This window comes from Mastomys coucha, unplaced genomic scaffold (assembly GCF_008632895.1).
Source record: "Mastomys coucha isolate ucsf_1 unplaced genomic scaffold, UCSF_Mcou_1 pScaffold21, whole genome shotgun sequence".
NCBI classification, from domain to species: domain Eukaryota; kingdom Metazoa; phylum Chordata; class Mammalia; order Rodentia; family Muridae; genus Mastomys; species Mastomys coucha.
This window is the reverse complement of record NW_022196904.1, coordinates 17,330,535-17,343,472: the sequence shown is the minus strand read 5'-3', so window position 1 is coordinate 17,343,472 and position 12,938 is coordinate 17,330,535. Positions and strand designations below refer to the sequence as shown.

General features: G+C 46.6%; 1 protein-coding gene across 1 annotated transcript in view; it reads right to left on the bottom strand.

Annotated features, from left to right (window-relative positions):
- Positions 1-4,509: 4,509 nt before the first annotated feature.
- LOC116100302 (NACHT, LRR and PYD domains-containing protein 5-like) overlaps positions 4,510-12,938 on the bottom strand; it is a 36,117-nt gene continuing 27,688 nt past the window's right edge. Inside the window, exons 10-13 of the mRNA XM_031384123.1 lie at positions 12,733-12,903; positions 10,548-10,718; positions 8,332-8,502; positions 4,510-4,750 (exon numbers count right to left, since the gene is read on the bottom strand). Coding sequence (XP_031239983.1) covers positions 4,618-4,750; positions 8,332-8,502; positions 10,548-10,718; positions 12,733-12,903 — 646 coding nt within the window. The 3' untranslated portion in view covers positions 4,510-4,617. The remainder of the gene's footprint in view (positions 4,751-8,331; positions 8,503-10,547; positions 10,719-12,732; positions 12,904-12,938) is intronic.

The following is a 12,938-nucleotide window of genomic DNA, read 5'->3' as shown; positions in this document are numbered from 1 at the left end:
GGGTTGCCTTATCTGGCCTCAGTGGTAGAGGATGTGCTTAGTCATGAAGACACTTGACATGCCAGGGTTGGGGGATATTCAGCAGTGGCCTCCACTGTGTCAGAGGATAAGAGGAGAGGGTAAGGAGAGATTGAAGAGGGGTAACTGGGAGGCAGGACAATGATCAGGATGTAAAGTAAATAAATAAATAAGAAAAGAAAAAATTCAAGAAATTAGACATCAAAAAATTAAATAAAAACAAAAAAAAAAAGAGAGAGATTTCTCAATAGAGGAATCTCTAATGGCCAAGAAGCACTTAAGGAGATGTTCAACATCCTTCATCATCAAGGAAAAACAAAGCAAAATGACTCTGAGATTCTATATTACACTTGTCAGAATGGCTTAGATAAAGAAGCTCAAGAAACAGCTTGTGATGTGAGGTTCTGAAGCAAAGAGAGTGCTCCTTTCCTGCTGGTTGGGGTTGAAAATTTGGACAACTGTGAAAGTCATTATCGAGGTTCCTCAGAAAAATTGAAAGCAATCTACCTAAAAATCCACTTCTACCTGGTTATATACACAAAGGACCCTCATTCCTACCATAATGATGCTTATTCAACTATGTTCACTGTAGCCCTATTCATAATAGCCAGATACTTAAAACAAAGTAGATGTCCCTTAACAAAAGAATGGATAAATAAAATGTGGTACATTCATACATGGAATATTATTCATCTATTAAAACCATGAATTTTTGAGGCAAGTAAATGGGAATAGAAAATATCCTGATTGATGTAACCCAAGCTCCAAAAGACACACATGGTATGTTCTTTCTCATAAGTGCATAGAAGCCCTAAGGTAGAGAATACCCATGCTACACTCCACAGACCCAAAGAAGCTAAGTAACCAGGAGGCCCGAAAGAAAGATGTTTGAATCTCACTGAGAAGGGAAAATAAAATCGATATCGGGAGTGAATGGAGAGAGGGAACTGTGCGGGAGAGAATGCAGGAGGGGAACATAAGTAATCAAGTGTGGGGAGGAGAGAGGGAGAGAGAATTGGGATTGGTGAGGAGGGGCATCTCTGGATGAACTAGAAACTAGGACAAAGGAAACACCTAGGAACTTATAAGGGTAACCACAGATAAGACTGTTATCAATAGGAAATATGAAACCTGAACCAGCCACCTGCTGTAACCAGGACAGACTGCCAATGGTGGGCACCAACTTAACCACAAAAATCTTCAGTCCACTCTGTCTAGTTTCCAGATGTCCTGACCAAGGCTCCTAGACTGTAGTTGTCCATGGTGGTAATGGGGGGGGGCAGTATAACGTAGTTTGTAATAGAGGCTAACTATGTGGTGGGCCTCGAATGCCCAGATAGAGGGGCTAGCATACCTCCCAAGCTGGTGTCCCACCCTCTTTGTCCAACTTGTTTCTCCTTTTCTGTTTCCCACCCCACAGTCACAACTGTCCAAATGTGACACCATTACTTCCTAGCCTGCAGGCCTGGCTCTCCCATCCTGATTGGATTTCAGGTACCATTTGTGTTGTGCTTCTCCTTGCACCCCTACCCTTGGCCCTCTATAGCTTTGGTCGTAGACCTTTATGAGGGCCTGGTAGCCTTAGGCATTGGTCTGCAGGTCCAGAGAAATGCTAGCAGAGAGAACATGCACTCGGAAGGAGAACAAGTATTAGGGTTATGAACACAAAAATACTTGAAATGCCTTGAATGGTTGGTTTCCAATTGATAAGGTGTATGGGATATGCATTGGTACAACCCAGCAGTCCCCGAGTTGGAGAAACACGGAAAGGATGAGCCGTCTTGGGCCACTCAGTTAGCTTGAATCCAATGGCAGCCTGCACATGGGTGTTCCCTGTGGGTTTGCCACCTCTGACTTGCCTCCTCCTCCCCTCTTGCTTTTCAGTGGACATCCTCACCGTGGATGACTAGCACGGCTTCCCAGCTGGCCCCTGACCAAGCTGTCCCCACCCCAGCCTGCATCTTCTTCTGCCCCAGCCGTGACTGCCAGCACCCTATATCTACACTGAGTGTGACAAAAGCTTCAGCCACTGGTTGAAACTGACCTGGCACCAATGCAAGCACACAGGTGAGTGGTCCAACGCCCTACTGTGGCAAAACCTTCTGGCAGAGCTCGCGCCTGGTGCAGCACCAGCGCATCCACACAGGTGAGAAGCTTTATGCCTGCTCATAGTGCGGCAAGCGCTTAGTTGGAGCTCCAACCTCATGCAACACCAGCGCATCCACACAGGTGAGAAGCCTTATACTTGCCCCGATCAGCCTCAGCTCCACAGAGAGCAAGAGCCTGGACAAGCTCCCACAGTGGTCTAAAGCCCTTCGGGTGCCCGCGGTGAGGCCATGGCTTCAGCCAGCCCAAGAGTCTGGCAGGTTACCTGTGATTGCACCTGGAGCTGTCAAGTATGGAGGCCGAGGTGCTGGCGGACAGCGTGCAACACGCCAAGGCACCTGAGGAGGTCATAGCAGCAGAAGGGGAAATCACCATCCCAGTGGGTGATGGAAAGGGCACCATCTTGGTGGGCCCGCCAGGAGATGGCGCTGCAGTGGCTGCGGCTCTGGCGTGGGTGGGGACATGGGCAACGGAGACAGGGTCTCACAGGGTGCCGGTGCCTAAGCCATACATGTACATGGAGTGCGGGAGGGGCTTTGGGCACTGGCTGGCCCACCAGCGCGCTCAGCATGGAGACCGGCTGGGGATAGCGGGTGTTGAGGATCCTGCACACATCTGCTTAGCGTGTAGTGAGGGCTGCAAAGCGTGTAGCTGTGCAGGTGCCGCGCTGCGAAGACACAAGAAGATTCATGTAGTTGGGACGCCTTCGGTCTGCAACAGTTGCAGACAGAGGGCCAGTTGGCTGGTGCACAGTTTGCGGAGTCTCTGGGTGGGGAGGCCCTGTAGGGACAGGGTCACCGGTGGGCTCGGTGGGGACTACCAGTGAGCAAGACCACGTAGGAGGCCCAGAGAGAACCAAACCAAAAGGAGCAACGGCCTTGTCTCTATTCTTCCTTACTCTGTGCTGTTCTGGGTGTGATGGGACCCGCAGCAATGGGGTTCTCAGGACTGCCCACAGCCTCTCTGCTGACCTGCCCTGCCGCCTGGCAGGCTGGCCCTTTGTAGGTTCCCTGTCTGGGAGCCAGAGACTGAGAGAACTGCAGGATCAATTGGCACTAGACCCTCAAGAGAAAGACTACCCCTACTACAGGTGTCATAAGGAATGGAGGGAATCCTGGCCTTATGCACCGAGAGGGTATTCCTTCCATTCTAGAATTTTCTTTTAATCATACTTTTTGACCCCTCCCATCCATTATTTTTTTCTGCCCCATGGGTCCTTATCGATTTTCTAGCCCAAGTAATTCCTCTCCCTCCTGGATTTGCAGTAGCAGAGGCATGAAGTACGGTTCCCAGCAAGGTCTTATTGAGAGAATGGGGTCCTGTGTTCCCAGTTCTGATAGTGGGAGAAGGGATGTGGGTGCAATGAATGGCATTATTCAATTGTCCCAGCATTGCCTGTTTCTTGAGTTTGGGATGGAGAAGGGAGAGAGGTCAAATGGAGCTGTCCTCACTTTGGTGCGCACAAGTGACAAGCACCAGATGAGGGGTGACCATGTTGGGCCCAGAGTGTCCCAAACCAATTCCAGAAAAGAGACTTGGTAGAGGAGTCAGGCCAGTCACCTGACTTTAAGGCTTTCTTCTTTTCAAAATAGAGTCTCGTTATGTAGGCTCTGCTGTCCTGGAACTCACTCTGTAGACCATCAAGTTGTCCTGCCACCCAAGTCCTGGGATTAAAAGTGTGTGCCTCTACACCTGGAAACTTTCATGCTTTCTTAAGGAATGAGCCTAGAACATTCTCAGGCTTCAGAAATGCTGTTTGTATTATGAAGCTACCAAAACAACAACAAAGCAGCAGCAGCCGTCTGAAGCCCATGGAAGCGGCCGAATGCTTCCCTGGTGCTCCAGGCATAACAATGGCATCCAGAGTAGATTTCCTGACTTTGAGTGATGGCTCTACCATCTATTGAATGGGAATGCTCAGGCACTCCATGCCTCAGAGTCCTTGTCTGTAAGATGGGCAGAAGCTACTCACACCTTAGGTGTCATGAAGGTCTGCAGCTATGTGAAGTATATGCATGCATCAGAGGAGCACAGCAAGGAGATGGTCCAGAGGGATGAAGGGTTCATTTTTCATGTGTGGTGTCTATGTGTGTATATGCATATTTTTGGACATCTGTGTACATGTATGTGGGTCCCCATGTCTGTGTGTGAATGTGCACATGGAACCATTTCTCCCTTCAGTTCTGTGAGAATATTTTCTTTCTCCATCTCCCAGCACTGGGATTACAAGTATATGCCCCAACACCTGGCTTTTTATATGGGCTGTGTGTATCAAAGTCAGACCCTCATGCTTGCATGGCAAGCCCTTTACCAACTGAGTCACTCCCCTCCATCTCATCTCTGCCCTTATACCATACCCACACTGATCCACATGACCACCTGATGCTTTTTTAAATGCTGTGTGTTTATTTCATTCTTGCTACATCCTCCGAGGTGAGACAAATATTTCAGATACTGAAGTCCTAGGACGTGAAGGAGAGGGGACTCATGTCTTCAGTTTCTCCACCAGTTCCGGTCATCGTCATCAATAGCATACCAGTCATCGTCAATCACCACGTGGGGCTTGATAAACTGCAGCTCCTCCAGCTGTCTTCTCACACAGGCATAGTACTGCTGCTTCCACAGGCTGGGAAGAAAGGGCTGTCATGCTAGGACCTAGATGGCCTGGAAGCCAGGTCAGGACTACAGCCCTTTTTGAGAACTCTCAATGAGGAAGTTTAATCTGCCACCATAGATTAAAAGGGCTGGGGAAGGGGCTTCCAAGGCCCAAGCCCTGATGGAAGAGAGAGAATCACTTTCATTTCTTTGAAGACCTGATAGGTTGCTTATGCTCTAGTGGAGGACACCACACCCATGTGCCTATGAACTTCAATAGTTGGAGGCAGTGGGTTATTAAACTAATTAAAAAAATAAAGTTGGGAAAGAGACATATTGGAGTATCATGGGAAGATCTGGAGGAAGTAGTGGTGGGTGGATATTGTCAGAAGACATTATATGAATGTGTAAGTTTTAAAGAGTAAGCATATTATTTAACAAAATAAAAGGACTGGGGAGATAAGCTCAGTTTATGAACTGCTTGCCACGAAAGCATGAGAAGCTGCTTTTGAACCACACTGAGAAGCCAGGCTTCCAGGCTGGAGAGACAGTGCAGTCAGAGGTCAAGAGCACTGGATGCTCCTCTGGAGGACCTGGGTTCTGCTCCTCTGGAGGACCTGGGTTCTACTCCCAGCACCTACACAGCAGCTCATAACCACCTGCAATTCTGGTCCCAGCAGATTTGCTGGCCTCATGGGCTTTGCATATAAGTAGTATATAAGCATACATTCAGGCAAACATTCACACACACGAAATAAAAATATCTAAAGAAGAAAAACAAAACAACTCAAAATGGGCCAGGCGTGGTTGCACACAGTTTTAATCCCTCAGGTAGATCTCTGCGAGTCTGAGGCCAGCCTAGTGTCAGGGCAGCTGGGACTACACAGTGAGATCCTGTCTCAAACAAAACAAAAAACAAACCTACCATACAAAGTCCAAGATGGATAGCTACTCTGAGACCTCTCAGGTTAACCCTTTGGCCTTCACATGTACAGGCACACATACGCATGTGAGACACATATAAACATGCATTCACACACACATGAATCCACACATGTAAAAGTAAGTCCTAAATGCACAAGGATCTATTCTGTGCTAGACCTTGTCCCAGATTTGAGGCACAGTGATGGGCAAGGCAAAGTCCCTCCCATTCCAGTTGAGGAAAAGGGTATGCAAGGATTTAAATTGCTGCAGAGAAATCCCATTTTTGCTTGTAATAGGTCAGTTGGTAAAAATTCAGGTCTACTGACTGGGTGTCAGTAGCAGTGGTGTATGGATGTGTTTCAGGTGAAAGAGGGGGTTAGGTGCCCAGAGTGTGAGGGAGGAAGGGAGAAGTGGAGGGAGGAAGGGAGAAGGGAAGGGAGAACATGTTCCTGGGTGCTGAGTGGAAGGGGGAAGAAGGGAGGGGGAGGGAGAAGAAATGGAAGGAGAAAGAGAAAGGAGAGAGAGAAAGGGGAAAGAGGGAGATAGAGGGGGAGAGAGGGGGGAGAAGAACAACAAAGCATGACCCAAGCAGGCAGAGAACAGAGGTCAGCATTGGGTGTCTTTTCTCCATCTCTCTTCACTTTGAGACAAATTCATCATATCAAGAGCTTGCCGATAGGCTAGGCAGACTGTCTGGCCAACAAACTCCAGCATCTTCTGGTCTCTGCCTCTCTAGTGCTAGGACTGCAGGTATGTACACCACCACATCTGGCTTTTATATGGGTTGTAGAGACCAGTACTCAGGTCCTCAGGCTTGTGTGGGAAGCACTTTGCAGAAGGAACCATCTCCCCAAGACTGTACCCATTCTGCCTTTGGTCTTGTTTGCGCATGTACTGTGTAACATATTTATGTAAAGATTGCCAACCTCACTCAGCCAGAATTCCCAAACCACCCCCTCCATTCCCTCCTGCCTTTGGCACTCATCTCCATGTGCTGAAAATGGCACTTTGGATAAAGCATGGCTGTTGTCTGGAGAACTTACTCACCAGAGTCATTTCACCAGCAGCCTCACCTGGGCTGCTAGCCCAGTCTTCTTCAGCCAAGTTCTTTGTTTTTATTTTTGGAGCAGAGTCTTGTTATACAGGGCTGCCTGGCCCAGAATGGACTAGGTATGCCTGGCCTCAAATTTGCAGCAATCCTCCTGCCTCTGCTTCCTTAGAGCAGGACTACAGGCATGCACCACCTTGCTCAGCGCCTCAGCCAAATTATTTTTTTGGATTATCAGTATACTTGGGCCTGTGAGATGGTTCAGTGAATAAGAATACTTCATTGCCAAGCCCGACAACCCGAGTTTTATCCCCAGGGTCAATGTGATGGAGGAGAAAACTGACTTTTGCAAGTTGTTCTGACTCCACATATGCACATGAATGAATGTTAGTATTTTAAAATGTGTGTGCATGTGTCAGCATCTGCATGTGCCTATGTCTACTATGCTCTTGCAGTGCCCAGAGGCCTGGAGAGGGTATTAGAACACCAAAACTGGGATAGAGGCTGTTGTGAGCCACCCAGTGTGCTCTGGGAACTGAACTCAGTTCCCCTGCAAGGGCAGCAAATGCTTTCAAGTTATCTAGCCATTTTTCCAACCCCACTTTGACCCATTCCATTTAATAATGAGTGGGGGGTACTAGTTATCAGAACACAGCAGCTCATCAGTGGCTACTCTAATATTTAACATGCATGACAAATTTGTCTATTTTTGATTGAGGTGGAGTCTGAGGCCTATGCTGTCCTAGAACTCATTACGTAGTCAAAGACAGCCCCAGATTTGTGGCCATCCTCTCGTCTGAAGCCTTACAAGGACTACAGTTGTAGGTGTGAGTCACAACACTTGGCAGAATTAACCATCTTGACCATTGTTGGATGTATAAGTGGCGTTGCACACTGTAGTGCACCCACTGCCACCATCCATCTTCAGAACTCTCCCATCATCCCAAGCTGAAAAGCCCGTGGATGCTAAATGCCAACTCTAATTTTCCTTCCCTTTTAAATTTTGGCAGTGCTACAGATGGAACCCAGACTTTACATATGCTGAGAAAGGGCTCTTCTCTGGAGCTTTAAGCCTCTAACCTTCTTTGTTGTACCCTTTAGCAACTTCCAGTCTTTCTTTCTTGATGAGTCTACCACCTAGGAATCTCATATGAATAGAGTCACACAATATTTGCCATTTGTGACTGACAGACTTCACTTAACATAAAGTCCTTGTGTCTTTTTCATGTAGGGGCACACATCATCAAACTCTTTCTTGAAAACTGCCACTAAAACATGGATTTACAAATGACTTTTTTTTTTTTTTTTGAGACAGGGTCACACAGTGTAACCTTGGCTGTCCTGGAACTTTCTCTGTCAGTGGTTATCAACATGTGGATCCAGAGCCTCCTCCTGGGGCTCACATATCATAATAGCAAAATTACAGTTACAAAATAGCAACAAAATAATTTTACGGTGGGGGACACCACAGCACGAGGAAGTGTGTTAAAGGGTCACAGCATTAGGAAGGTTGAGAACAACTGCTCTAGTTAGAGATAGTTGCCAAGCCATGGTCAGAACTACTTTCCATTGCTTCTGTTTCTCCAGTTAACTTGTCAGAGCATCTGGTTTTATGTCTCAGGAGACAATTCGGGACTTACCCAATTATCCACAGGTTAGAGGCAGGGCATAGGAACGCAGAGCACAGCTTCAGCATCCCCAATGTACTGAAGTCATTATTCACCAGGTTTAGGCTATTCAGGCGCCGGTTGTAAGAGAGGGCCGATGACAATGCCTCACAGCATTTGGAAATCAACTCACATGCTCCCAACCTACCAGAAGACCAAGAAGGAACCCGTCAGTGATGGACCCTCCACTTGGCTCACCCATAAAAGTTCAACCCAATGCTTAAAGGTGAGAGGGGCTCCATGCAGAGCCTGATTTAATTGCTCTCATTTCTAAGTTCTGGTTCTGATTGCCGCTGGGTACCTCAAAGTGCCTTTGTAAAACAGTTCAGCTACACTGAGATCAGGAAAATGACAAGAATTACAGAAATACTTGCTGATTAATAAGTGATACTGCATCAAAGACTCAGAAGGGTAGGGAGCTGCCTGAAGGAGGCAGGAAGTCTGGACATGCTCATGGCACATACAAAGTTGCATGGATACTGCTCTTGTTGGGGGGCACTCTTAAGAGATTGCCACATCTAGGTGGTCAGAGCTTAGTCAGAGACCATGGCATATGAGATAAAGCTGAAAACCTTAAAGGTTTAGGGTTTTAGGAAAATGGATAAAACTGGAGCTTAGCATAGTAAGTGAAGTTATTCAGATCTGGAAAGTCAAATATCATATTGTTTTCTCTTGTTTGTGGAACCCAGATTGTAAGCAGATACATAAAGTCATATGTAGATGTGATGTATGTAGATACATAAGTATACGCCACTAAAGTAGATGTGAGGCTGATTCTAGGGGAATGAAAACAAACTAATGGGGTGGGATTGGGAAGAATCTGAAAGAGGAAGGTTCAGAAGGGTGTGTATGTGTTGTGAGTGAGAAAGAGAAAAAAAACTTAATCAAAGTACATTATATATTTTTATGAAAGTATGCCTGTAAAACCCAATACTGTATGAGATGGAATGTATGTAGTAAAAATTTAGGACTTTATCCTAAGAGCAGCATGCCAGAGAAAATATCATTAACAAGGGGTGCTGGAGCAATTTCACAGTGATTAAAAGCATTTGCTGCTCTTGCACAGGACTTGGTGTGGCTCTCAGTCCCACACCAGGTGACTTACAGTAGCCTAAAAAACTCTGGCTCCAGGAGATCTGATGCCTTCTCCCGGCCTCTCCTGTGGGTACAGCATGCATGTGGTACAAATAGAGATGCAGGCACACATACATTTATACAATAAACGTTAAATGAAAAGATCAAGCAGCCATGGAGCTGGGCATGACAGCACACTCCCATAATCCTTACACTCAAGAGGCTGAGACACAAGGATCATAAGCTGGGCCTGCATGGAGAGACTCCACCTCAAAGGGGGGGAAATCAATTAATTGTATATCAGAGGGTTCTGATACTTTAAAAATTATGCTTCTTTGTTCTGTATATTTATGTAGGCATGTGCATGCTTGACTATTATGCATGTGGGGGAGGCGATCAGATGAGAACTTACTAAAGCTTGTTCTCTCCTTCGACCATTTGTATCCTAGTGATGGAATTCACATTGTTAGATGCCTTTTCCTGCTGAGCCAACTCACTGGCCCATATTCTAGTAATTAAATAAATTAGTTTTATTTCTATTTATGTGTGCTGTGTGTATGTATGGGAGTGTATGAGTGCATCTGTGTGTATGCACACACTTACACACATGCATTAGATCTCCCAGAACTTATAATGTAGCCCAGACTGGCATTACACCCAAGGAGATCCTCCTACTTCACCCTCTTGTGTGCTGGAATTACAGGTGTGAGCCACTGTACCTGGTTAGGACTCTGGTCTAACAGGATCCCGGGTGGACAACATGCTGACTAAAGTCTTAAGAACCACTGCTGTTCCTGGTTGCTCTGTATTCATTCTTCCTGCTCAATTCAATGTGCTGGACCACCAAGGTATTAGTTTCTGTATTTCCAGCACTTAGCACCCAGCGCCCAGCACTCAGTACCCAGCACCATGGCTAGCACTGAGAGGGAAGTTTAGTGAGCATCTATCTGAAGGCTCTCCACTGGTAGATGTGGGACACCCAGATCCATGACTTTGAGTAAATACTATCTGACTTTATGAAGTCATTAAAATGACAGCGGCACCCTGGTTTCATGTTCAGGTCCTCCCACCTCCACTGAACTCATCCCCTCAAAGATGTGACCCCAAGTAGTTACCCGAGTCTCCCGAGGGGGCTGCTACTTTGCTTCAGTCCCTCACACAGGGTTATAACTCCTTTGTCACTCAGGGCGTTGTTACCAAGGTCCAAGCTTTTTAAGTGCTTGGTTGTTGTGATCATATAGGCCAGGCCCTCACAGCAGTTGTCCGTGAGCTGGCAGTTCACTAGTCTGCAAGAGACACAGAAGACCCACGCCTTCAGTGGGGAACAACTACAGCAGGAATACCATTCAGAAACACTCAGAACATCTACCTTATTTCCTTCTAAGAGAATGTCTTGGGGTCAGTGAGATGGCTCAGTAGATAGAAGTACTTGCCACCAATACTGAGGATTCTAGTTTGATACCCTGGACCCACATATGGTCAAACATGAGAACTGTTTCCTGCAAATTGTGCTCTGGCCCTGTTGTAATAAAGGTTCTCATCCCAAATGAAACAAATGTAATTTAAACAGAGATGGTCTTTATTCTCTCTATGGTGTGCACATGGGTGCTTATGTGTATGGGAGTGTAGGGGTAGTCACATGTGGGCACATGTGTTTGGAGGCCAGAGTTTGACATCAATACAATCAACAGAATCACTTTATTTCTGTGTACCTTTAAGCTTGCTATTTTAGAGAGAGTTGTTAGCCAGTGAGCCACTGGGATCTGCTTGGCCCTCCTTCCCTAATGCTGGGTTTACAGGCACATACTGGAGGCTTTTACATGGATTCTGTGGCTCTGAATGTAGGTCTTAATGCTTACTCAGCAAGTTCTGTATCCACGAAGCTATCTCTGCAGCCCCAAAAGGTGGCCTTTCTAACCTATTCTCATGAATGGTGCAGGGTAAGAGTTATGTTAGCCTGGGAGAGGGATAGCGGTGGGGGTGAAAATGCAGCGGTTGAACAGAGGCGTCTTTGGAAAAATAACTTGTATACCAAATGAGTCTCAGCTATAGAAGGGGCCAAAGTTGTCCACAGGCTGAGAGACAGGCAGGGACTGAAGAAGTTGTTGGTAGAGCGCCAGGACAGAGAGGAAAGGACGCAGAAACTCATTTTATAATTCCAACAGAAGCTGGGATTTCCAAAGGGGTGGAACCTTGTGCTTCTGCCTCAGGCAGAGTGGGGTGAATGGGGGTGGAGTGACTCCACAGAACAGCTGGATGTTTTCGGGGGGGGGGTGATGGGATCGGAGTCTATTTATACAGCCCCGCCTGTCCTGGAACTCACGTAGAAATCATCCTGGCCTCTAACTCACAGAGGTCCTCCTGCCTCTGCCTCCTGAGTGCTGGGATTAAAGGCATGTGCTGGCTGCTCACTTGAGTTTGATAATTCAAAGATTCTCAAAGAGTTTGTGCATCTGAAACCCAGACACCCCTGAATATAAAATTTAGCATTGCAATGATGCCCACAGGGAAAAGTCTCACATCTGACCTCACCCCTGAATATAAAATTTAGCATCGCAATGATGCCCACAGGGAAAAGTCTCACATCTGACCTCATGTGACAGCTCATGGCTATAACATATCTGCACTTGAAGCTCTGTGTAAAACCACCTTTACACTCTATGTTTAATGCATGCATGAAATATAAATCCACTTTACATTTAGATTTGGGCCCTAACCCCTAGGGTTGGTGGTGTGGCTCAGTGGTAGAGCCCCTGCCTATAATCCCCCAATGAGGGTCTGGGAAGTATGGCTTAGTGGTAGAATACCTGGATATAACCCTCTAGTGAGGGGCTAGGTAATGTGGCTCAGTGGTAGAGCACCTGCCTAGAATCCCCCAGTGAGGGGCTGGGAAGTGTGGCTCAGTGATAGTGTACATGCAAGGATCTTGGTGTCACTCCTGGAGTGCCTCAAACAGCACCTCCTCCTCAAAACAAACAAACAAACAAACAAACAAACAAAAAACCAAAAAACCAAAAAACAAAACAAAACAAAAATAACCTCTGAAGACATGAACAGATTTTAGGGATCAAGGATGACCAGGAATTCATAATTTTGCTTTAGGGTTCCTGTTCATAGTCACTCCTTCCTTCCCTCACCTCTGTGGACTCAGGTCCCCACTTTGTCTAGCTAGTGTGACTGCCAGGAAGATGAGCACTTGACCTTAGAGTTAGTTTTTTAATTCTCACGTCTCCTTATCCATCTCTTGCTTTCTAGAAACCTCAGCAGCAGAGATGACCCTTAACCCCACTGTTCACTCACTCCAGTTCTTGAAGGCAACAAGTGGGCTCCTTTAAAGCTTCACACAGTAGCTTCATTGCACTATTCCCTACAGGGTTCATGGTCAGGCTCAGGTGTGTCAGCTTTCTGCTATTTGTAAGCATCAATGCCAAGAAGCCGTAGGCATCCCCTACAATGTTGCACTGGTTCAGCCTGTGGAGACAAATGGAAGAGAAAGATCACCACTG